The sequence below is a fragment of the Pteropus alecto genome, unplaced genomic scaffold (genome assembly GCF_000325575.1).
Source record: "Pteropus alecto unplaced genomic scaffold, ASM32557v1 scaffold52, whole genome shotgun sequence".
In the NCBI taxonomy this organism is placed as follows: domain Eukaryota; kingdom Metazoa; phylum Chordata; class Mammalia; order Chiroptera; family Pteropodidae; genus Pteropus; species Pteropus alecto.
The window spans coordinates 3266000-3291815 of NW_006433941.1; the positions used below are offsets into that span (position 1 = coordinate 3266000).

At 34.9% G+C, this 25816-nt stretch overlaps 1 protein-coding gene across 1 annotated transcript in view; it reads left to right on the top strand.

The window, feature by feature from the left end:
- NCOR1 (nuclear receptor corepressor 1) overlaps nucleotides 1–25816 on the top strand; it is a 173975-nt gene that overhangs the window by 53669 nt on the left and 94490 nt on the right. Inside the window, exons 6-11 of the mRNA XM_015586644.2 lie at nucleotides 13982–14095; nucleotides 19013–19069; nucleotides 19551–19603; nucleotides 22014–22080; nucleotides 24250–24422; nucleotides 25290–25380. Of these exons, the coding sequence (XP_015442130.1) occupies nucleotides 13982–14095; nucleotides 19013–19069; nucleotides 19551–19603; nucleotides 22014–22080; nucleotides 24250–24422; nucleotides 25290–25380 (555 nt within the window). The remainder of the gene's footprint in view (nucleotides 1–13981; nucleotides 14096–19012; nucleotides 19070–19550; nucleotides 19604–22013; nucleotides 22081–24249; nucleotides 24423–25289; nucleotides 25381–25816) is intronic.

A 25816-nucleotide genomic window follows, 5' to 3' on the forward strand; every position in this document is an offset into this window, starting at 1 on the left:
CTTGTTTGGCTAGGAATTTCCCTCTTAGGACTGCTTTTGCAGTCCCCCATAGATTTTGAGTCGTTATGTTTTCACTTTCATTTGTCTCGGTATCTTTTGATTTCTTCCTTGATCTCATTGATAACCCATTCATTGTTTAGTAGCATGTTATTTAGCTTTCATATGTTTGTGTATTTTCCAGTTTTTTCTTGTAGTTGATTTCTGATTTCAGACCGTTGTGATCAGAGAAGATGGTTGATATGATTTCAGTCTTCTTCAATTTATTGAGACTTGTTTTGTGTCCTAACATTTGGTCTATCCTGGAAAATGTTCCATGTGCACTTGAGAAGAATGTATATTTTGCTGCCTTGGGATAAAATATTCTGAAAATATCTATCAAATCTATCTGGTCTAGTGTGTCTTTTAGACTCATTGTTTCCCTGTTGATTCTTTGCCTGGAAGATCTGTCCATTGGTGTCAATGGGGTGTTAAAGTCTTCTACTATGAGTGTATTACTGTTGATCTCTCCTTTTTTGTCGTTCAATAATTGCTTTATGTATGTAGTTGCTCCTGTGTTGGGTGCGTATATGTTTACTAGGGTTAAGTCCTCTTGATTTATCAATCCCTTTATCATTTATGTAATGCCTTTTTTGGTCTCTTATTATAGCCTTTGTTTTAAAGTCCATTTTACCTGACGTAAGTATCACTACCCTGGCTTTTTTTACATTTCCATTTGCGTGAAATCTTTTTCCATCCCTTTACTCTCAGTCTGTAAGTGTCATTTGATCTAAAGTGGGTGTTTTGTAGACAGCATATGCATGGGTCTTGTTTTCTTATCCATTTGACTGCCCTGTGTCATTTGATTGGAGCATTTAATTCATTTAAAGTGATTACTGATATGTACCTAGTTATTGCCATTTTATTATTTGTAATTGTTTTTTCTATTTTCTTTCTTACCTGTTCTCTTTTTGCAGAAGTTCCTTTAACATTTTTTGTAATATTGGCTTGTTGGTGATGAATTCTTTAAGCTTTTCCCTGTCTGAGAAACTCTTTATCTCACCCTCCATTTTAATCAAAAGCCTTTAAGGGTAGCGTATTCACGTTTGTAGATTCTTGTTTTTCATTACTATGAATATTTCTTGCCAGTCCCTTCTTGCCTGCAAAGTTTCCCTTGAAAAATCAGCAGACATTCTTACAGGGGTACACTTGTAAGTAACTAGCTGCCTTTCTCTTGCAGCTTTTAAGATTATCACTTTTTCTTTGACCTTTAGTATTTTAATTAAGATGTGTTTTGGTGTAGGTCTGTTTGAATTCCTCTTGTTTGTGACTCTTTGTGCTTCTCAAACTTGTATGTCTAATTCCTTTGTCAGTTTAAGGAAATTTTCTGTCATTATTTCTTCAGATAGATTCTCAATCCCTTGCTCTCTCTCATCCTCTTCAGGTACTCCTGTCCTCCAGATTTTGTTATGCTTCATGTTGTCCCAGAGGTCTCTTAAACTATCCTAATTTTTTCAAATTCTTTTTTTTGTTGTCCTGATTGGGTATATTCTGCTACCTTGTCTTCCAGTTCACCAATTCGACCTTCTGCTTAGTCCAGTTTACTCTTGAATCCTTCTAGTGTATTCTTCATTTCAATTATTGTATTTCTCATTTCTGTCTGGTATTTTTATGGTTTCTGTGTCCTTTTTTATGCTGTCGAGGTTCTCATTGTGCTCATTCATTCTCTCCATAAGTTTGTTGAGCATCCTTATAACCATTATTTTGAACTCTGTCTCTGGTAGGTTGATTGCCTCCATTTCATTTAGCTTATTTTCTGGAGTTTTCTCTTATTGTTTCATTATGTGGCATGTTCCTTTGTTTTCTCATTTTCTTAGCCTTTCTGTGTTCGTGTCTAGGTTTCAGGAATATTTGTTTCGTCTCTCAGCCTTGGCCAGATGTCCTAATGTGGAAGGTGTCCTGTGTGGCCCAGTGGTGCAATCTCCCAGATCCCTTATGTTGGGTGCTCTAGACGTGATCTTTGTGTGGGTATGTGTGATCTTCTGTTGTTGCCAAGCCTTTATTGTTGTTAGTACATCAGTGGATAGGATTAACTCTCAGGCTAATTGTGGGAATTGCTGCACCCACAGGGTAAGAGTTGCTGTGTGTGGACTGACCCCACTGAGCGGGATTTGCCCTAGCAGGCTTGTGTACTTGTCACGACCACCCTTTGTGTGTGACTAATGTGACTAGTCAGGAGTTGCTCCGTTGTGTTCTGGTTCCAGCCTCCAAATGTGTTGGTTTTGTGGTCTTTTGGGATGGGCTCCCCAGTAGGCCAAGGTCAGCCTCTGCTTTTGATTGCTCAGGGCTACCTGGTGGGAACTACAAAGTGACCTGCAGATTGTTGTTGCCAATGCTGGATCTATAGGTAAGTTGAAGAGACAACACTGTAGACAATGGTCTGTTATCCCTCATCCTTGACCTGTGGCAGTTCAGCAGAAGGACCAGTGCTCCTCAAGGCCTGGCACTGCTTGTCAGTTGCTTGTAAGTCTCTGAAACTGGATGAGCCTCTGGGTGGCATGCGTGTTAGGTGGCACAGGGTCCCTGGTAGTGTCCTGGGCCTATTGAGTAAATTTTCCCCTTCCACTGCAATGTCAGTTTACATGCCAGTGCTGTCTCTGTGGCTCCCTGTACAAGTTTCCATTCGTAGCAAGGTCAGCTGTTGCCCACCTTGGGCCTGAATGCGCTGCCCCAGGGACAGGGGCAGGGGCAGCTGCCTAGCAGCGTGCCGTGGGCACTTGGTGTATTGAATGGGGCAGGAGCTCAGGAAGTCAAGGGTCATCTGGCCAATACAGACCACTGCAATTTCCTCAAGAGATAGTTCCGCTTATACAGGCAGCAGTGGTTTTCCCTGAAATGCGCTTACTTTTCTAGCCAAGGTCTGTTACCTGTGCAGACTGTACAACCCCAGAGCCAAGCAGGGCACGGGAAGCTGCCTGTCAATGGACTGCAGGCATTTTGTGGCTTGGGTGAAGCAGGATCTCAGAGATACAAGGTCCGTCCGGCCAAAACGACCTTAGTTTTGCTGCAACTTCTGTGCTTGGGCGTTCCCGCTGTAGTCACAAATCACAGTGAGACCAGCTGCCATCTGGGGTGGCTGTACTTCTCAGACGCAATATTGCAATTCTTGCAGGCTGCAGAGGTCTGTTGGCCACTGATTTCTGTGTAGTGCCAGACCTGTGCTAGCTAGTTTGTTGCCTGTATGGCCTAGGAGATCAGGGGAGGGGCGGGGCAGGGCTGTAGCAGTTCACTGTCAATGGGCCTCGTCGGGCAATTTGTGGGTAGGATGGGTCTGGGTCTCAGAGAGACAATGGCAGTCAGATCAATACAGCCTCAGCATTGCTGCAACTTTGGTAACTGTTCATGTGTTCCCATGGAAGTCCCAGATCACAGTAACACCAGGTGCTGTTAGGGACTGGCCCACAGGTCCCAGAGATCCGCCTAAGTTTGTGTTGGCATCAGTGATCTGCCTGACCCTATCTCGGAAATGGGGCTCACAGCACTGGCCACCAGCTGGAAATGGAAATGAGGCTCACTGCCTGCTGTGAATATTTGCCCCCAAATTGGAGCTGGGCTTGGCAGCTATCCAGCAACAAAATCCCTAGGCCATCTTCAGGTTGGGTGGGGTGGGCTTCTTAATGATTCTGTGGGAGGGGTCTGTACAGTCAAGCTGGCTGGTCTGTAGATTGCCTAGTAGATGGGTTAGACTAATGCACAAGGGTGGCTGCCCTTCCAGCCCTTGTTCTGGCGCCATGTAATGCAGACTTTCTCAGTATGAATCCCATGTGAGTCACTGACCCACTGCTTGTGTCCTGGATGAGTGTCCACAGGTCAGAAAGCCTGTGCACAGGGGTGTCTAGGGTTTCAGTCTCTTTCTGTCTTCCCCAAACGACTGGAATCCCCTCTGGTTTTTATAGTCAGAGTTCTTGGAATTGCCTCTTCTCTGGGCTGGGATCTTGGGCTGGGACCCTGGGCTGGGGAGCCCCCATATGAGACCAGGACCTTCAGGAGAGCCTCTGCAGCCTTGTTCTCCCTCCCAGTGTTCCTCTACTACCCAGGGGTGTGGGTCCAGCCCAATTTATGACTTTGCCTCTCCTGCCAGCTTCATTGTGGCTCCTTTATATTATCAGATGTAGGCCTTATGATCAGCTGGACTTCAGATGATTCTCCACATTGATTACTTTATAATTTGTAAGTTCATTGCAGACCTGGGAGGAGATGAACTCTGCTTTTATCTAATCCTCCATCTTCTCTGAGTCCTACTGTTCTCTATTTCATTTAATTTTGCTCTAATTTTTATTACTTTGTTCCTTTTGTTGACTTTGGGCTTTGTTCTTTTTTTTTTCTAGTTCTTTAAAATGTTAGGATATGTATTTGAAAATTTTCTTGTTAGAAGATAGGCCTGTAATGCTATATTGCTATTATTACTGCTTTTGCAGTACCCCCCAAATTTTGATATGTCATATTGTCATTCTCATTTGTCTCTGTTTATTTTGATCTCTTATTTTATTTCTTCTGTGATCCAGTTGTCATTTAGTAGCATGTTGTTTAATCTCCACATAGTTGTGGCTTTTCCAGCATTCTTTTTGCAGTTGATTTTCAGTTTCAAAGCATTGTGAGGATAAAGAATATCCTTACAATGATTTCAGTCTTAAATTTGTTGAGGCTGGTATTGTCTATCCTAACATATGGTCTATCCTTGAGTATGTTCTATGTGCACTAGAGAAGAATGTTTCTTGTGTTATATATGAAAAGATTTGTAAATATCGATTATGTCCATTTGGTCTAATGTGTCATTTAGGGTTGATATTTCCTTATTGATTTTTCTCCTTGGGTGATCTGTTCATTGCTGTCAATGGGATATTTAGGTCCCCTGCTATAATTGCATTTTTGTTGGATTCTCCCTTTAGTTCTTTCAGTATTTGCTTCATGTATTCTGGTGCTTCCAGGTTGGGTGCATATACATATTAATAAATATTATGTGTTCTTGATGTATTATCCCTTTTATCACTATAAAATGTCCACTTTTGTCTCAGTACTTTTTAAATCTTGAAATCTGATATAAGTTTGGCTACACTTGCTTTTTTCTGGATACCATTTGCTTGTAGTATCATTTTTCACTTCTTCACTTTGAGTCTTTGTCTTTGCAGCTGAGATGTGTCTCCTGAAGGCAGGATACAGTTTAGTTTTGTTTTTTAAACTGTCCTGCTACTCTGTACCTTTTAATTGGTGAGCTTATTAGTCTGTTTACATTTAGGGTGATTATTGACGTATGAGGATTTCCTATAACCATTTTATCTGTTGTCTAGTAGCTCAGTATCTCCATTGGTTTTTTTTTTTCTCTTCTGTTTATTTTGGTGGTATTCCGTGATTTCCTTTGTTTTTTCTTTTTTTTATTATGTGCCTAAATTCTAGATTTTTGTTTTCTGTTTATCATTAGGTTTATGCAAAAAATTGTTTATATGTACAATAGTCTGTTTTCTACTGTTCACCTGTGCAAGTTTAACCGTTTTCTCTCTCTCTTTTTATGGTTTTGTTGTCACAAATTATCCCTTTTTATCCTGTGCGTTCATTCCCACATTGCAACAGCTATTGTCTTTTTTTAATGCTTTTACTTCCTTTAATCTTTAAATATTTAATACCCTATTCTCAACAAGAGTTGTAGTTATTTCCGCTTCTCTTTGTCATCATACTCATAGTTTGGTATCCTGTTGTCTTTGTTTTATGTAGAAGAGCACCTTTCAGAATTTCTTGTAATGTAGGTCTTGTGTGGTAAATGCCCTCAGCTTCTGTATATATAGAAAAGCCTTTATTTCTCTTTCACATCTAAAGGATAACTTTGCTGGATATGGTAGTCTTGGCTGGTGATTTTTCTAAATAAAGTGAATATTTGATTCCACTCTCTCCTAGCTGGTAGAATTTCTGCAGAAAAATCTGATGTTAATTTAATAGAGTTTCCTTTGTAGGTTACAGTCTTCTTTTACCTGGCTGCTTTGAGAATTTTTGAAAGCTTTAATGTAATATTCCTTGGAGAAGGCCTTTTTGGATTGATACAATTAGGTGTTCTGTCAGCTTCCTGGAATTGAGAATCCAATTCTTTCCATAGGTTTGGGAAGTTCTCACTGATTATTTGTTTGAATAGGCTCTTTGTTTCCTTCTCCCTCTCTTCTTCTAAGATACTCATTATTCTTATATTGCTCTTTCTAGTGGAGTCAGATAGTTCTCGTAGAGTTCTTTCTTTCTTTCTTTTTTTTTTTTTTTACTCTCGATTCTCCCCCTTCTTCCACCTAAGTCATTTCTAGATTTCTGTCTTCAGTATCACTAATGCTTTCCTCAATCCAATCTGCTTTGTTTCTTAAGCTCACTAGTTCATTCTTTATTTCATATATTGAGTTCTTAAGCTCCAGAATTTGTTTGGTTCTTTTTTATAATTTCAGTCTCTGGTGAAGTACTCCATTTGTTCATTGATTTTATTTCCGAACTCATTGAATTGCTTTTCTGAGTTTTCTTGTGCCTCATTAAGTTTTTTCAAAACTGCAATCTTGAATTCCCTGTCATTTAAATCTAAGTCTTCCATGTCTTTAAGTTAATTTTCTGGAGATTTTTTTCATTTTCTTTCTGAATTTCCTTGTTCTTTGTTATTCATTATACTTAATGGATTATTAATCTGCTTGGGCATTTGTGGGAATTAGTTTTTTTTCCCCTAAGTATTTGACTCTTCACTGTTTAGCAGGTTAAGTAGAAGTCTTTTGTTTTCTAGCAGGTGGTCAGAAGCGCAAATTTTTATTTTCTCTTTACCTATGCTACTGGGGCTGCTGTGATATCTGTTAGGGGATATTGCTTCTGCTGTGGAAACCACCCCATATTCCTCCAGGAGATGAGCATCCCCTTTACAACCTGGTGGCTTTAATCTTGGAGCACCACTCCTGTGATGGGAAGTGGTGGGCTCTGGGCCTCCTGTCCTGTGTGTTCTAGCACTGCTTTCTTGTAGCCAGAAGCCAGCGGGCAGAACCACTCTGTCTGAATTGACCCAGCTGTTTCTACTAGGCTCCCCTAAGATGGGTAGGAGAGTGGTAGACAGTGGGAAGCAGGTATGCATTGTCTGTGACTCTTTTTTAGTTGGTTTAGCCCCAGTAAGTATAGAACACTATGGCTGGAAAATCTTTTTCTACCTTTTTACAATCTGTCTAAGGTGAGGATTTTACCGTCTGGTGGGCCACAGGAGAATGGGGTGGTGGGCAGGTTCCTGCATCTGTGAATATCTTGGTAGGGTGATGATGGTTTGTGGAATGCCCAACTTTTGCACCACTTCTCTGCCCTTTACTCTGGGCTCAGCCTCAATGTGTGCTGGCCCCCCAGGTTTGTTTGCTGTATCTGCTCCTTTGGTTTGCCCAGTGGGGTTTGTACCCCAACCCTTCACTGCTATTGCATTTGCTAGGGCCACTGGTGAGCACCATTTTGCATCTGCAGCTTTTGTCCCTATCCTTATCCACTCCCTTCTCATCTGGTGGCCTTGATTCCCTCACCTTCAGATACCTTAATGCCAGGAACTTTCAGATATGTTTTTGTGTTAAGCAGGGAATGCTTTATTGAATTATAGCTGTCCAACTTGTTACTTCAAAGGAAGAGACCTGGAGGTCTTCTCCCATTGCCATGCTTCTGATGTCACTCCTTACATTATTTTTAATCTACCAGAAATTGATTCGTTTGCCTCAAGTTAAGGGTCAACATTCATTTTTTTTTTTTTCCCCTATATGGATGATTAATTGAAAAGTTCGTCTTTTCCCACTGTTCTACAATGTTAGTTCTAATACAATTCAAGTTTCTGGGCCTTGTATTTTATTTATTGTCCTTTGTGGTATTGATATACAAATACAACAGATAATCTCCTAATTACTAGAGCTTTATAATAATTCTTTTTTTTTCCCCTCAATAAGTCAAGCCCTACTTCCAACAGGCCTATTTTAGCTATTAAATATTTTTACTGCCTCATATAACTTTTAAGATTACATTTTTCAGTTTCCTAAAACATATTTCTGGAATTTTCAGCGGAATCATACAGAATCTCAATAGATCAGTTTAGGGAGAATGATTTTTTTTTTTTTTAAATAATATTGAGTCTTCCAATCTATAAATACATCTATCCATTTGTTTTGGAAGTCTTTTATATTTTATTACTTTGTCGTAATTATTTTATATGCCTTACGTTAGATTTAATTCTAAGTGCTTTATATTTTTTATGCTATTGTTAATATCTTTTTAAAAATTACATTTTTCTGACATGTGCATTCAATTTTAAAAAATAAAGAGCAGCAACCTCCTTAAATTATCCTTTTAATGGTAATTACTTATTCATGGATTCTTTGGGGCTTTTATCTAGGTAATGATGTTATCAACAGTTAAAAAAAGAACAGTTTTGTTTCTTCTTTTCCAGTTCTTAAACTTTTTTCTTACTTTTCTGTTGCCTGTTTCTCTGGTTAAGATAACAATACAATATTCTCATTATTTTCTGTTTTTGAAGAAATGCCTTTTATCTTTTCTGCTAATTATAATGTCAATTTTTGTAGATATCCTTCATCACAGTGGGAAATTCCCTTCTATTCTTCATCAATTTTAATCATGAAGGGATGTTGAATTTAATCAAATGCTTTTATTCATAAGATTGCTGATCACATAATTTTTCTTCTTTAATATATTGTAATGAACTACATTAAATTTGTTTTCTATTGTTAAATCACTTGTGGATTTCTAGATTTAACCAAACTTAGTCATGATGTATTAGCTATCTATTTTTTATAAATTGCTGGATTTCCTTTAATAATATTTATTTTGGTATTTTTGTTTCTTATTTGTTAGAGAGAGATCGGCCTTTAGTTTTCTTTTTTTATACTTTTTTGGTCTGGTTTGGTAACAGATCATACTAATGTCATAATATTTCTAAACTCAAATAATTTGAGTAAGATTGTAATTATTTGTTCTTTTAGTGTTTGGTAGAACTTGGTAAAATCAGCTGAGCCTACTGGGTATTTTTTTTGTGTTGGTGTGAAAATTTTTTAAAGTAGTGATTCAACTTTAAAAAAAATCATTCTATTTCTTCTAGAGATAATTTTTCCTGTTTAATCTTCTTTGAGATTATTATATTTTGGAATATCATTATATGTTTATATGTTTGAGCTTCTTATTAAAGTTTTATTTTGGTCTTTATGTCACCTCCTTAACACATCAATATTTCAATTTTAATTTTCTTGTTTTTTTTCTCTCTCTACACTACTTTAACTTCATTCAACAAGTTTTATTTTGTAGTACTTTTTATTATCCATTATGATTTCTTTTTTTACTCCTGTATTAATTAGAAGTGTTTTTTAATATCTAGATATATAGTTTTTCTTGACTATTTTTAGTTATTTGATTTCTAACTTAATATTTTTTTTAATTCTAACCGCGTCCCCCCGCCCCCACCCCCCCTTCTACCCCTGACTTACAGATATTGCTGTTTCCCCTTAAGAACTGGATCTCTGAAAGCAGAGCATCTCTTCCCATGCGCTCACAGTGCACACCCGGGGCCTGGCGCACCTGGGGTATGGACTGTGGCTCCACTGGGGCGTGAACCCAGAACCTTCTGTGTGTAAAGCAGACATGCTAACCACTATTCTTTGGAACCACCTAATTTCTAACTTAATTTTTAAGGGAATGTTGTTTCTAATAAATAGTATTTTGAAATTTTTGGTTCTTGAATTTAAGTCTAGTATGATAGTCAGTTTTCATAAAAATACTCTGATCATACTTGAGAAGAATGTATGTTCATGAAAAGATTGTCTGTATCTTGCCTCATTTTTGTTTTCAAGTTAACAGTTACCATTATGATTTTGGGTTTGTTCCTTTTTCCCAGTAGTTCTCACTTTTTTTTTTTAATTGAGGTGTAATTGACATAAAACATTATATTAGTTTCAGGTATAAAACAATCATTCAGTATTTGTTTATATTGTGAAATGATCACAGTAAGTATAGTTAACATCTGTCAACATATATAGATACAGATTTTTTTTCTTTGTGTTGATAACTTTGAAGATTTACTCCCTTGGCAGCTTTCAGTTATGCAGTACAGTATTCTTTACTGTAACCTGTGTGCTGCACATTACATTCCCATAACTTTTGACTCTCTTCACCCGTGTGGCCCACTTGTCCACCTTTGACAGCCACCAGTCTGGCCTCTATAAGTGCTTTTTTAAAAAAATTTTTTTTGGTACATTTTAGATTTCATAGATAAGATCACATGGTATTTGTCTTTGTCTTACTTATTTCACATATCATAAGTTCTATTTTGAACTTTTTGAGGAATCGCCGTGCAGTTTTCCATAATGGTTGCAGCAATTTACATTCCCTCCAGCAGTGCACAAGTGTTCCCTTTTCACCAAAATTTATTTCTTGTGTTTTTGATAATAGCCATCCTTATGGGCGTGCAGTAGTATCTCATTGTGGTTTTGATTTGCATTTCCCTGATGTTTAGTGTTATTGAGTACCTTTCTTGTAACTGTTGACCATCCATATGTCTTTGGAAAAACGTCTATTCAGATCCTCTGTCTATTTTTTTAATTGTATTTTTTTTTTTTTTTTTGCTGTTGAGTTGCATTAGTTCATATTTTTTTGGATATTAACGCCTTATCAAAGTATATGATCTGCAAGTATTTTCTTCCAGTTCTTGATTTTTATCCTATTTATTTTGAGGCTCTTATTTTAGATGTATACAAGTTTATAATTGTTATTTTCCTGGTCAGTGAAACTTTTTACTGTAAGGTAATGACATTCTATCTAAGGTAATAATCCTTTCTACCATTGTAGATCAGCATTCTTTTGGTTGATATTGGTTAATTTTTTTTACATCCCTTAACTTTCTGTGCCCTTATATTTAAGGTGTATCTTATATAGGTATATAGCTGGATTTTTTTTTTATTTTTATCCATTCTGACAACCTGTCTTTCCACAGGATGATTTAGTTAAACTGATAATGATGATTGGTAACATCTCAATTATTTTTAAGTATTTTATTTTATGCTTTCTGTTTGTCCTGTCTTTTTTTATGCTGATGTTGATACTTTTGTTTGTTTTTCTCAGTCCTTCTTTTGGGTGGATTTTTTGGTATTATTCCATTTTCTCCTGCCCTACTACTCTAGATTTTTTACACATTTCTTTGTTTATAGTGGTTTCCCCAGAAAATTTTAACAGCCTTTTTAACTTGAAGCCTAAAATTAATTAGTATCTTAACCATCTTCTCGAGTAATATGAAGGCATGAAACTTCTTGATTACTTTCTCTTTCTGCCCAAAGTTTATGCTTTTGTTGTCATATTTTATTTCTTTCTTGTTTTTTTAAATCTCCATAGACATTACTTTATATGGTCATGTTCACTTAGGCTTATCCACATATCTACCATCTTAATTTGCTCATCACTCCTTGCAGTGAAGATCTTCCATTTGGGGGCACATGCTTCTGCTTGAAGAGCATCCTTTAGTGAGGATCTGTTAGTAAATTCAGTATTTGTTTTTTATGACTTAAATGTCTTCTTTTATTTCTGCCTGTTTATTGAAAGATTTTTTTTTTTTTTCATTTGGTATGTGGTTATTTTCTCTTGGTTTTCTCTCAGCTTCTGGCTTCCATTTTTAAAACATCAGCCCTTACTCTAATTTTTATTCTTTTATGGGTAGTCTGAATTTTTTTCTCTAGCTGCTTTCAATATCTTTCTCTTCAGGTGTTGTTGTTTTTACAATGATATATTTAAGAGTGGGGTTTTTTTTTTCTTTCTTTTTTTGACTCTATCCTGTCTAAAATTCATTGGGTTTCCTGAATGTGTTAGGGTTTTTCATCAGTTCTGGAAAATTCTAAGCCATTATCTTTTTTTAACCAAACCCTTTTTTAAAGTTTCTTTGTTATCTCCTTCTGAAATTCCTGTTTAATATAATATCACTCATCTTCCATGTGTCTTAATTACTTTTCTTTCTTATTTTTTATTTCTTTGGGCTTCATTGTGCGCAGCGTTTAAATGTCTTTCAGTTATATATTCAATCTATCAAATATATCTTCATTTTCAGTAATTATGTTTTGTTGCTGGAATTTTAATTTGGCTCATTTTAAAATCTGCTTGGTCATTAAAATAACTTGCTTTTTTTTTTAATATGTTAAGCCCTCTTATTTATTGAATCATGTTAAATTTATAATGATACGCTTGACTGGTCTCCTAAGTCTTAGAGGATCTGATTCGACTAGGTTGGGCTTGTCTTTTCTATTTCTTCATTTATAAAATGGTAATACTACTACTAATAACACCAGCTAAATCATGTGAGTGTTGTGTGAGTTGAGATAATGAATGTATCGAATATTATGTGGCACAGAGTAAATGTTCAATAATATGTACCAATTATAATAATTAAAAATTATGAAATATATGACCATTATCTGATGTTCAGTAGCTGTCAAGAAAAGACAACTTGAGTAAGTCAAAACATATATTACAGCTGGGTAGAAACAGTGTTAATGATATTGTACACTCAGTTAATTCATATGTTTACACTTTCAGTAAAAATTCCAGCTAAATTTATTTTTAAATTTTTGCAAAATTATTATAAAGATAATGTAAAAGAACAAATAGAGTAGGAAAGTCTGTGTTTTTTGTTTTTGTTTGTTTGTTTTTAGACTTTCTGTCCCAATAATTTTGTCCCAGGGCTACTTAGGTGCTGAGAATAAAATGTAATTTCTTGAAACTTGTTTATTCCTTTCGTACTTAACAGGGATTCTAAAAGAAGGCTCTCAGGGCAAAGGAGAGAAAGGGCCTGGTTGTAGAACTTATTTCCATAAAAATGATCTCAACTCCAAATATCTATCTTTTGCTTATATAGATAGCAGACTGCAAGAATATTTTCAATTCCAAAGTGGAAGTGGTCATTGAAGCTTCTCTCCTGGAGGATTTTTGTCCTTTCATTTGGCTATAGTCTGAATTATAGTAATAGGAGCCTTGACTGTTAGTACTACAGATAATTTTTTCTTCTAGTCTTTGAGTAGACCTAACATCTTTACCTAATGTCTTTTTTATTATCTTAGGAAGTGAACTTATACTATATTCATGTGACTATTTGTTAAGCATTTGCTAGATATCAGTGGTTTAGGTGCTGGGGAAAAAAAACAGTGAACCAAGCAGACAAAGTTCCTGCTTACTTCAGTAATAATTATAGGTAATGTTTACTGAATATTTGTAGTTGTGATGTGCTTTTTTTGTTCAGTCCTCTCAAAAAGCAATATGATAGGTAGGATTAATATCCATCCTTTACATGTGAGTGGTTTATATCCTTGCTAAAGATTGAGGTAAGGACTTAGAAAGAGTCTTAGGATCACACCACTTGTGAAGGATGACCCTAAGGCTCAAACTCAGGCAGAGTAATATAGATAGCTTTCTGTTTTGTAATTGCACATCCCAGTAGTCCATATTATGATTTTGCCAGTGCCTCTTGACTACAAAATATAGTTGGGTGGGGTGGGGGGGCGGGGATATGGTGTTATGCTGAATTAAGGACTAATCCTTAAATGTGGTTCTCCCATACTCTGTCCCCACCAGACATTAGTACATGCTGAGTACATAATGTATAAAAGTGTTTTTCCAGTGCCACAAAAGTTCATTCTGATAAAAGTATATGGGGGAGTACCTTCATATGTTTAGTTTTTCTTATTATTTTGGTTTATCAGAATTAAAATATAAGAGAATTTATTTATCTAGTGATGATTTATCTTGTTTAGTTATTACTCAAAATAAATCTGATTTGATTTGTTAGAGCCCTTGGGTCTCTTAGACCCTAGAAGAGTAAATGATTGCTATAGTATCAGCAAAGCATTGCTTAGTGGTATATGTTATGTCTGGAGATTAATTACTGATGGGGGTGATATGCAGCAGATGCCTGACTCTTCCTTTTTGGATCTTTTAGCAACAACTTGAAGAAGAAGCAGCTAAACCTCCTGAGCCCGAGAAGCCTGTGTCTCCTCCTCCCGTGGAGCAGAAACACCGCAGTATTGTCCAAATTATTTATGATGAGAATCGGGTAAGCTCACGCCATGCCATTTCTGATGGCACAGGCCTTTAAAACCATTTAACTGTGTCATTTTTAGTTTTCAGTGTGTTCTCTTGTGATGTTAGTTGTATTAAAACCTGGCTTCTGTTATAATAATATTCTTAAACATTGAGGCTTGGTGGTTTTTTCCTTATAGATTGAAGAAAAGTTGACAGTTGTGTCTTAAATTATTATGTATCGTACAAATATTATTTAATGAGAGTATAACTTTATCAGCTGAATCTCTCCTATTTAAATACTGACCAGCAAGTTTGTAGCAAATAATACAAAACAGCTATTCTATAGTTTATTACTTTATAAGAGACATTTAATGCCAAATACTGTTACCATTCTGGTAGAGATGGGTCATTGAATGTGGAAATGACTTGCATTATCTGCTTCAGATTTGATAGCTGGGCTGTGGTTTGAATCTTAGTTATAAAGTATGAGGCCACTGACCTTTAGGTAGACTTTGCTTTTTTAGGTTTATTAAAATAACTTCTTTTTTTTTTATATACTCACAATTATAAGTGTCCATGGATTTAGGAAAGCTAGGCCTCAGCTCTTTTAATAATTTTGAGATGTCAAAGGTAGTTTTTGAAGCCAGCTTGGAACTAGCAGTTAAAAGGAAACTGATTTCACCTTAATATAAAGAAAACTTTCCAATGGAGCTGCTTAACACTGGGCTTCTAGAAGTCCCCAGTCCAAAAAAAAAAATAATATGCTTTAAGTATTGTAGGAGAGAATAGGCTTATTAGCTAAAGATGGTCATAAGGTAGAAGTTGGGATTCCTTTGATTTATTTGCTTTGTAGTGACTGGAGCTTTAAGAATCTGTACATCTTACACAGGCAGCCTATAACTTTATAATAGCCCAGATCCTGAAGGAAATTGGCTTTAAGAAAAGCAACTGTGAATTAGTCAATAAATAAACATTTATAGGAATGATCTTGGACTCAGATATACATGTATGTGTGTGTATAGATAGTTGAAAGTCTTCAGATATATAACAATTAAGATAGGTGTCACGCAGGTAACATGGGCATTAATGTTATTTTCTTGGCTGAGTTAAAAATTAGTCCATTGATTGAATAGACAGAGCCATGTAAAGGAAGATTGATCCAGTGAGGGTGAAGGGGGCAGTAAGAGAAATGAGTGATGAGGACTGCCTCATGATACGCCTAGAGGGGCAGTGCTCTTTGGTCATGCAGGGATGTGACCTGGGGTGGACAAGTGCTCCCTTACTTAAGAAGCCAGGAGTGTGGAGTTTTATGTGAAATTTCCTGCTTTTAAAAAAATGCTCTGTAGAACAGTAAAATGCTTTTGTAGGCTAATGCGCTTCTTGGCCAATTTGTGACCATAAGGATAAAGTAAATAGAGATTAGAACTGATAACAATGGGAAAGAATTCTGTAAAATAAAATGTTGAATTCTTTCTTAGTATTAGTTAATTTTCAAATAAATTGAATTCAGTGATATTTATTAATCGATTGAATTTCTTAATTAGCCTTGTCTTACAGGCCTTATAAACAGTTCCAGCATTAGTGAATTCTGTGGTTGCCCGACTAGGATGTGAGGACTGAAAGCTATCGAATAGGATTTGATAGAGAATTTAATTTGTGTTTAATCTTTGTATGTATATGTTTTCATTAATTAGTATGGTAAATGTTTCTTGATGCCCATCAACAAAACTGAAACTTCCTTTCAGACCTCTTTTTTCCATTTTAACATTTACATATTTAGTTTGTCGTGTGGTCTGTGAAAAATATAAGAACATCCAAACTTGAAATCTGTTTTAGTATTAGAATTACAGTGAGGATTATTTTCACCTCACAGTACTGTAGGAATTATCTTTTAAAAAACAAATTATTTTTGTATACCCTGCTACTAGCTATCTGCAGTGGTTGTACTTGTGCAGTTATAGAATTGTAATAAAGGTTCCCGGATGGGAAGTGATGAGAGCACAGCTGAGTCTAGAGCACAGGCTTTCTTAGGACTAACTTTTCAATGTTATTTCTCCCTCACCATGCTGCCTTTTGTAAGGCCTTCCCTCTTTCTTGAACTTTTTATAATGAATGAATGACCTTATCTGTTTCCACACCATAGGCAAGGAGAGATGATGACAAACATATATGCCTTGTTCCTTGTTTGGCAGCAGTCTACAATGGTTGGGAATTAAGCCAAATGTGGCTTAAGAGAGAGGAGTCATTTTCTTGTGTAAGGCATCTTTCTTTTATTTAGAAAGTTAGTGGGAGGAAGAAAACTTCCCAAAAGTGACTGTTAAAGTTGGCTTCCTGAGAGAAAAATTGCCTTGCATCATATTTAAACTTCAGACTAACATTCATTAGTCTCTAAACAGACTCTTCTCTTGGACTGTTTTTAACAGTTCAATTTGCTGTTTCACTTCCTAGTTTTGGATTCTAAAAATATTTATAAATGCTCTAATTTCAGAATTACAATATGTATAGGGAAGGGGGTTCGCATACTGTAGTTTTCAAAATTTTGATTGAATGATTTACAAGTTAATGTAACATCAAAACAAAGAAAAGAATTGACAGTGGAGAATATACTTAGTGCCAGCAGCCTCAAGTCAGCTATGCCAGTGTCCTGGGAATTATCTCTTTCTCTTTGCCACTATAGATTTAGCTAATCAGCAAAGAGCATCAGTTCTACTTCCTAAATATTGGTCTGTTCCATTGCTTCTCCTTTGGCAGTAGTTTAATTTGAGCCCTCATCTCTCACACAGATAGTGAGTTTCCTTCCTTCAGCCTTTTTTCTTTCTAACCCATCCTTCATATTTGGGTCCTTTGACGTGATTTTCCAAGTAAAACCATTTGATGATTTCCCACTTTCTACAGAGTAGCCCAAACTTTTTATCAATGCTTGCATGCCTTACTTGCCTGGCCCTTGGCCTGATGATGCTCCTTTCTTAGTGATATCCTTCCAGAACGGTTCTTGAATGTTCACTTGAAGTTGTTAGTACTTTTACTCCATGTTGTTGCCCCTGCATTCAGGTGTCCCTATGTCTTGTCTTTCTTGTCTGTCTCTTGCCTATTGAGTACACTTGTACTTTAAGACCCAGCTCCGATATCATTTTCCCTATGAAACCTTTCAAGACCTCTTCTCCTCCTACTCCAGGAAAGACAGTCTTATTCATTGTTTTCTTAGTGTCAACATATGTTCGAGGAATTAGTTATTTCTATCTATAGACTTAGAATAAAAATTATAATATGGAAATATGAGGGTTTTAAATTAAATTTTTTTCTGCCAGACTGTTGGTTAATATGTTCTTAGCAATTAAGCCAACATGAAGTCAAATATTTAATAAAACTTTGCCAAACTTAAAAATTTGGGGTCTGCGAACCTCTTAAATACCAGCCTTTAAAATAAGCCCTGAAAAGGTAAGTCCCTTTACATAATAGGATACTAATAAATATTTGCCATAATTTTGTTCCCTTGTCTCTCAGTATTATTTATGTACAATTCCACTTAGCCTGCCTGTTCTTGGTATAGATTCTAATATAGAGTGCCTTGAGAAAGCATATTTAAAAACTGGTGAGTGTTGGGTCTAGAGAGCATTAGTTGCAAGTGCTAGGTATTTCCAAATTTATCATCTGTGATATTTTTGTTATTTAATATATGCCTAAAGCTAATAAATTAGAATTTTGTTATAATTTTGGCTTCTTGAGATTAATAGTGATCTTAGAGCAGTTGTTCTCAACCAGAGACTTTTTGATTGTCATAACTTGGGTAAAGAGTGGAGTGCTACTGGCATATAGTGAGAAGAGGCCAGGGATGCTGCTAAATATTCTACAATGCGTAGGACAGCCCCCACAACAAAGAAATATCTGGCCCAAAATTTTAATAGTACCAAGGTTGACAAATACTGCCTTAAAACTATCTATAGAAATAGAATTTGCTATGCAAGTTAATGTTTCTTGAAGTTTGGAACGCACTATTTTGTGCTTCCCAAGCTGGGTAAATATAGTTCTTTTCACATAATATGTACTAAATAAATTTTCGACTGATTGATTATGATCAGTAAATGAGATGAAAAGGAGAATATTTATTTTAAGGGAATGTCGGGAAATACTGATTTATAACCATTCCCATTTGTGTGCCACTTCAGAAGCCCTGGAGAGTTTGCCAGCCACAGATGCAGTGAGGTGAGGGTCTGCCCCAGGCAGTGAGCCATTGTTATTAATGAGAATGTGTTGGGAGCAAGAGAGAGATTTGAGAACTACTGAGACATTTGCTAGTCATATAATTCCAGTTTAAACATCTTTAGTATTGAATTTTGTTATATTTCATTTGTCTATTAAAAGAAGTTTGCTGTTGGATAGCACTTTGACCTAGATTATTTTCCTTTTGAAAATGGCATGTAAACATATATAATTCAGCATTTACTACTGAATACTTTTGAGTTATTCAAACTAGTTGTTTCCTCTGTTGTTTGGGTTATTACTAAGGTTTTATTTAGCTAGAAAGTAAGCTTATTTTAAGCTGGTTTCCAAAGAGATCGACTTGTTTTACTACAGTAAAGATGGGCAACTTTACAGTGCTTTATGTATTTAAATTTCATTAAAGATATATGAGATGAAGTATTCATAATGTTTGAGGGATTCATTTCTAATTGTAGATATGTTTCCTCTCCTTAGAATCTTAATATGTGTTTGCTTTTAAGAACTTACCAATTCTTTAGGTAGTACTTTCAATACAAGTGTTAAGCTTTGACTGAATTTGGTTAGGAAACTGAAAATAGAGTATTTTGGCCTTTCATATGAAAGAAGAATATTTGGAAATATGAATAAGTTAACTGTAGAGTTGTCTTTAGGTAAATATTAAATTGGTGGTGATTTTGCACTTAGGTAATATAAATTTTAATTATACAATATAATAATGTCTTTGTAGAAAAAAGCAGAAGAAGCTCATAAAATATTTGAAGGTCTTGGCCCAAAAGTTGAATTAGTAAGTAAAAAATTTCTTTTTTTGTTTTTATTGCTTTTTTGTAATAATTTTTCTTGGGGTAAGATGGAATACAATCTGTTTATTTTGGGGGTGAGAGGAATGTAGCTGAGCAGTAAATTTGTGATAAAGTTTAAAATAATAGTGCATGAGCGAAGTAAGAACAAAATAAAGCTCTTTGAATTATTCTGTTAGGATGACGATGGTGCTTAATCTTCCTTTGGCTTTAAAATTAAAAATCTGTGAATAAATGTATTTATTATGGTATGCATTGGATTTATAAACTTTCTTACAGGAGTGGCATAATCAGGAGATGGGATAGAGTTATTCAGGAAACCCAAAAGTCTGGAGGTTTTGGTAGGGCATATATTGTGTAGACCCATTATTACTTTATCTGGGCTTACGTTAAAATATAAATTTGTTTTTGTCTCTTCTTAGACTTATGTACAACATTTTATATATAAACATTTGATTTATTTTATAGCCACTCTATAACCAGCCATCAGATACCAAGGTGTACCATGAGAACATCAAGACGTAAGTATTTATCATTTTTGGAGTTCTTCAGTTAAAGACCATATATTCTATAAAGAGATCATTTTTATGTTATCTGCTGACATATTATTATAATGTAGTGTAGGTGTGTTTTAGATTTGTGTAATTTGCTGCCATTTTACTATATGTTATCTTCCTCTGGCTTCTTGGGGGTTGGGGTAACAGCTTTGAGTTTCCGAGGCCAAAAAATGAAATAAATTATTGCGTAAAACTAGCTGGTTTTATAATCTGCTAGTAAAAAAGGTGGATACTTAACATTGAAATGGCTTACCTTGAGGCTTGAATTTTTTGCCTCCTGTTTTGTCTTTTTTTCAGTGGAGTACCTGCAAGGCGCATGATGAAGTAAGATAATGAAGCTTTTTCATTTAAGACTAGTGATGACACCGTCCCCCACCAAGCCACATCTGCCATTGCAAAGTAGAAGTGCCACGGATCATTTTATCATTATTCAAAATCCTATTCTAGGGAAATCCCTTCCATGACTCTTGCTAATGACGGTATTTGTAGACCCTTCTGCCATTTAATGTCCTGGTGCCTTGGAAGCGCTCAGTCACCTCACCTGGGTGAAGAGACTGCTCCAGAATGTAGTTTGCTTAGCCTTGCTCATCCTAGATACCAGGCCTTTATGGATGCGGATTTTGGAATAAGAAAATAAATGGAAAGGAAAACCTAATTTCTTAATCTGATTGAAGTAAGAGAGGAGGCTAGATAGGTATCTTTTTTTTAAAACTATCATACTTTAAGAGTTTTAGGTGAATTATTCTTAGTTTGTGACAAAAATGTGATATTTTATACTTTATATGTTTTATTAAGTATAAACAGAACATAGTTATTTACTAGTACAGTTACTAATAAGCACATTGCTATATATATCTTTTTTAAAAATATTTCTTACTGAGAGTGTGTGCAGTAGTTGACTACTTTGCAGAACTGGTGGCAAATATAATTTGCATGGTAGTATGCATGAAAAAAATTGAAATTTAAATAATTTTAACTTTTGTTAAGAAAGTGGTTTATAATAAAAGTCATATACTTAGAACTTTTCTGTTAGATGCTACTGTGGTCTTGACAACCCTTAGGAGTAGGTTAGGCAAATTCATATAAAATATACTTTATTTTGGAACTGTTTAGCTGTTCTAACATATTTTAAAAGAATAGCTGATAAAATCTAGTTAGCTACTTTTAATGATTTTTTTTTTTTTTTCCACAAAGTCTTCACAAAGTTATGTTTGTGTTCTGTCTTTTTCCCCCTAGTACTAGCTGGAGAGCAGCTCTGATTTATGTCATGTTATCTATAATGCTTAGCACACTGACCTGAGCTGGGTTACTGACTGGCTGACTTCTTCATTTAAATTCTTAGGAAACATTTTAAATTATATTTATTGATTGTCATTTGCTTTTGAGTACTACATAATTACAATTAGAGCAAACTGAATATATGGTAACGCTTCTACTGTTTGTGTGAAATTCTTTGTGAAATATCATTTACTCAGCTGCATGCACCCATTATGAATCATTCAGTAGCTGTTCTTTCATCACCATCATTTGCTTTGTTTGAAATAGCAAATGTACCTTTTAATAATTCTTTTCATGTCTTGGCTACTTTTCCATATAGCCAGCTCCCGATTGTCCTTGCTTATTTGAGTGGAGCCAGTGTCACTGTTAGTCCTGAGTGGCAGATAATCCAAAAAATTACTTCTACTTGCTTGGCTTTGTATTTATATTTGAATAATCAGCTTGAAATCCTTTCTGGAAGTAGGTGGGGTATAAATATTTCTATTTGAACCTGCATGTCATTGTTTTTGAAGATCACAATGCTTCATTTTAAAAAGTGAAACTGTTAAGATATAAGAGAAGTTTTCCTGCCTTGTCACATTGCCCTCCATTACTTCTTAGAGTTGATTGTGTTATTTCTGTGACTGAAGAAAATCTGTTTAAAGTAGAATTCACTTCTTTATGTTGATATACATTCTATAGAAGGGAGGTCAGCACCAATCCTGAGGTAGAGAGGTAACTTTAAAAGCTTTTCCTTCTCTTCTACCTCCTCTCCTCCAGAGTGTACAAAGATGTTTATGTCACCAGAGTTCTTAAGAAGAATCAGATAATAACTGTGTAATTATAATTAGAAAATAATATTTGCCTTATAATTAGATGTGATACTTGAAAACAAACTATTTGTATAAAGTCTTGCTGTAGAATGGGAGGAATTTTAGTTAGTTCTAATTATTGCAAGTCTTATTTTTCAGGGCGAAAAAAATTAGGATTAACTGATTACATCATATATTCTTAAGTGATCTTTGCTTGTTTTTCAGTGTCTCTGAAAAATAAAAGTGAATGCATTATTAAACTGTGCTTTTTCTTAATGTCATACAACCATATTTTTCTCTTCTAGAAACCAGGTGATGAGGAAAAAACTCATTTTATTTTTTAAAAGAAGAAATCATGCAAGAAAACAAAGGGTGAGGTCCTATCCTTGTTAACTGAAATTTGTATAGTTTTCCCATTCGTGCTCATGTAGGCATTCACTTTCCCATTATAATGAAAATGGTTCTTGATTATATTTGAGAAAGGTGCTGATTTAGAAAGTAACTATAGGTGACTTAAATGTAAATCTAGTTCTAGCAACACTTTGATAGCATAATTCACATTTAATATTATTATCAAATTAATTTCTTTGGTTGTCTGTGTTTAACATTTTAATCTAGCCAAAACAAAGAAAATGGTGAGTAGTTAAAAAATATGATAGAAAAATAGGATGATCTATCTACATTAGTCTCTTAACCCTCAAACAAATGTTGGTAAGTTATGGTCATACCGATTGGATACTACTGTTCTCTCATTAGAAATTGGGTTAGCTGAAGTGTAGCTTTTTCAAATTCAAATAGTTTTTCATATTTATTATATGACTTGCAGTCCAAAAGTTTTATGGTTATAATTATCATGGAAATTAAGTTTTAGAAAATATAATGCTACTATTCTTATTTTCATAACATACTAATTTTAGATAAACTGTTGATTCATTTAAATTTAGTCATTTAGTAAATAAATGCTGTTCTTTAATTCACATCAAAAATGAACTTTGTGCCTTATATTTAATGACCTGACAGTTAATGAATTGTAAAGCTCAAGACTCAGCAGCTTTTATTTGTCATGTAACTTTTAATGTTATAATTTGCCAATCTGGTCCTTCAGTCTTGAATTTTTTTTTGCCAAGAACATACAAATATTAAATAAGAAATTAGCTAAAGTATTTTCTTTTCAATAATTTTTTTATAATTGTGGTAATTGCTAAATTTGCTATCTGGTGATGCACAGATTTTGTTTTTGTACTTCATAGAGTATTTAGTTAATTACAAAGGTTATATGTTCACTGATTTGTTTAATATTTATTGGCTGTTTACTTTGTCTCACTAATCATTCTACAAAGATGAGCAAGATAGCTATCTGATTTTAGCCCTTAGGGAGCCCCAAATGGAGCCCCTTAGGTGTAATTGGGGACAGATAAGTAAGCATTCTTCTGGGGGAAGCCAGGGCCAGGTCTTACACAACCCAGGAGGCCACCTGGAATACTTTGGATTAGATCCTGAGGGCATCTATTAAGTGTTTGAATTGAGGAAGTGAAATGTTCAGGTTTGTATTTTAAGAATTTGCATCTGTCTACACCATTAAGAACACAATGGGGGGAGACATTTAGGAAGCTCTTAGTTTAATCTAGTTGAGGATTTGGTGTTGACTGTACTGAGGTAGCAGCAGAGGTGGAAAAAAAAGGGAAGGATAAAACACAGGAGTTGAAAAGAACGATTGAAAAGTAAGGTGGGGGTTGAGGGGTGGTCTGTATGGAGTGTGAGGAGGATAGTATTCTTTAATGCCACTTTTCTTGAGGTGACCAGTGTTAACAGTTTTTCGTGAGTCCACAAATTTTTTTATCAGTGTGTCATCAGACATGTACACAGTTTCCTATGCGGGAGGGTTCTTTCTTTTGTATTTATAAAATAAGATCATATTTTACTCATTTTTCTATAGTATTCTTGATTTCATGTCATTCACTGGATTTATTTTTATCATAAAGTATACAACCAATTTCTGGACTTTTCTAGAGGGTCAAAAATGTAATATAGCATTATTTATAATGACAACTGCAAGTTAACTGAAACCAACAGCAGAGGAATGGTTAAAGTGTGTTTTCTCTGACAGTTTGGAAGGATAACAACAAAATGTTTACTTGGTTGCCTTTGGGTGATTGGGATTATGAACTATCTATGTGATTCTGTTTTTAATTTTACATTGCTTTTGACAATGAAGACATGTAGTCTTATCAGAAAAATAATAAAAGCAGCTAGTCAGCTACATGTAGTAGCTTATCAGTTCGTTTATTAATTGTATGGCCTTAATGTTAACTTAAAAAGTTGCACCAGAATATGCTCTGTATGTGTTGAGCTATCATAGGAAATAGAACTCTGTTTCTCTCTCTTTCAGATCAAGGACAGCTTTTCATTCACAATTGAGTCTTAGGCCAAATGTACTTCTTTCTGACTTAGCCTTAAGAAGTAGCAGTTACTTTAAAGTAGTACGTTTGTCAGAATCACAGAGTTTCGTTTAATTATTAATTTGCTGCGGGTATTTAATAGGAACAAAAAATCTGCCAACGTTATGATCAACTCATGGAGGCATGGGAGAAAAAAGTGGACAGAATAGAAAATAATCCTCGAAGGAAAGCTAAAGAAAGCAAAACAAGAGAGTACTATGAAAAGCAGTTTCCAGAAATTCGAAAACAAAGAGAACAGCAAGAAAGATTTCAGCGGTAAGTAGTTTGGTGTTTAATGACTATGCTGTTTTTTTTGAATCACACTTTTCATCTTTTACAATATTTTATTGTTACCTAAATCTGTTCATTAAGAAAGTTCATAAAGAACTTTTATTTTGAATATAAAACTTCATTATCACCTAGCAAAGATTACGTCTTAGTGAATTTAATATTTTTTTATATTTAATCATGCTGTTGAATCTAAATTTAAGCAAATATTTTGAAATTCTTCAGTTCTTGAAAATACCCATTTCTTTGGAAATGACAGTTAATAAGAATAGACTTGAATATCTCTTAGTCCTTCATTACCTACCAACATAAACAATATTAAATTGGTTGCTAATTAAGAAATTCTTTGATATTAATAGGTAGTTTTTTTATGTTTTACTTTTAAAGAACAAATATTTTGCAAAAGGAAAAAATTTAGTTTTCTTCTCTGCTATCCCATGTAAGAATCTTGTAAGCCTCTTTAATCATGATTTTTTGTGAGAGATGATGGTTTTATTTTTTTCCCTCTTAAAATATTTGATGTATTTTTCTAAGCCTGCAATTCTCTACTCTGGAAGGCAGGCAAAAGATTGGTATTTGAAATGGAAATGGCACAAATAACTGGTTTTTCTAGAAGTTTCCCATAAGTAGTTCTGCCATTTGAATTTGGACATGTAAACTTTAAGTCTTAATCTCAGCATTTAAGTTATTAATTTTGTAGATGACTCAAAGTACTTCAAAGTACTTAATACCATTTTAAGTTTCTTCTCTGACTTCTAGTTGGTTAAAAAGATCTTATTTAGAAAAGTAACATATTTATATGTCTCTTTTATAAATGGCTTTTAAATATATTTATAAATTCTTCCTCAAATTTAGAGTTGGGCAGAGGGGAGCTGGTCTTTCAGCCACCATTGCTAGGAGTGAGCATGAGATTTCTGAAATTATTGATGGGCTCTCTGAGCAGGAGGTAAGAAAATTAATTAATTTAATTCAAGTTAAATCATTAATTATTCAGGAATTTTGGCCTCATACCCCAAGAACTAAGGGTTTATTTGTATGTAAATGAGGGAACATTTAGGAAGTTTAAACTGTTTCAAAGACTGGCCAGCCATTCAAGGTTTTAAAGAAGGCAGTCATATGATTGTACTGGTATTTTACAGATATGACTTTGGCAACAGAGAGGCATGGAAAGAGATGAGGAGGCTGTTAGGATAAAAATAAGGCCCTGAGTCAGAATGTATAGGAGGAGACTGATAGGGTAGATTAATAGATGGTAGAATAGACAGGACAAGATCGATGGATGAAGTATGGGGGTGGGAAGGAAGAGAAATGGAAAGTGACTCCCTGGTTTCTAGGTCACAAGACTGAGCTGGTGGTGCCATATTTCATATTTCATAAAATAG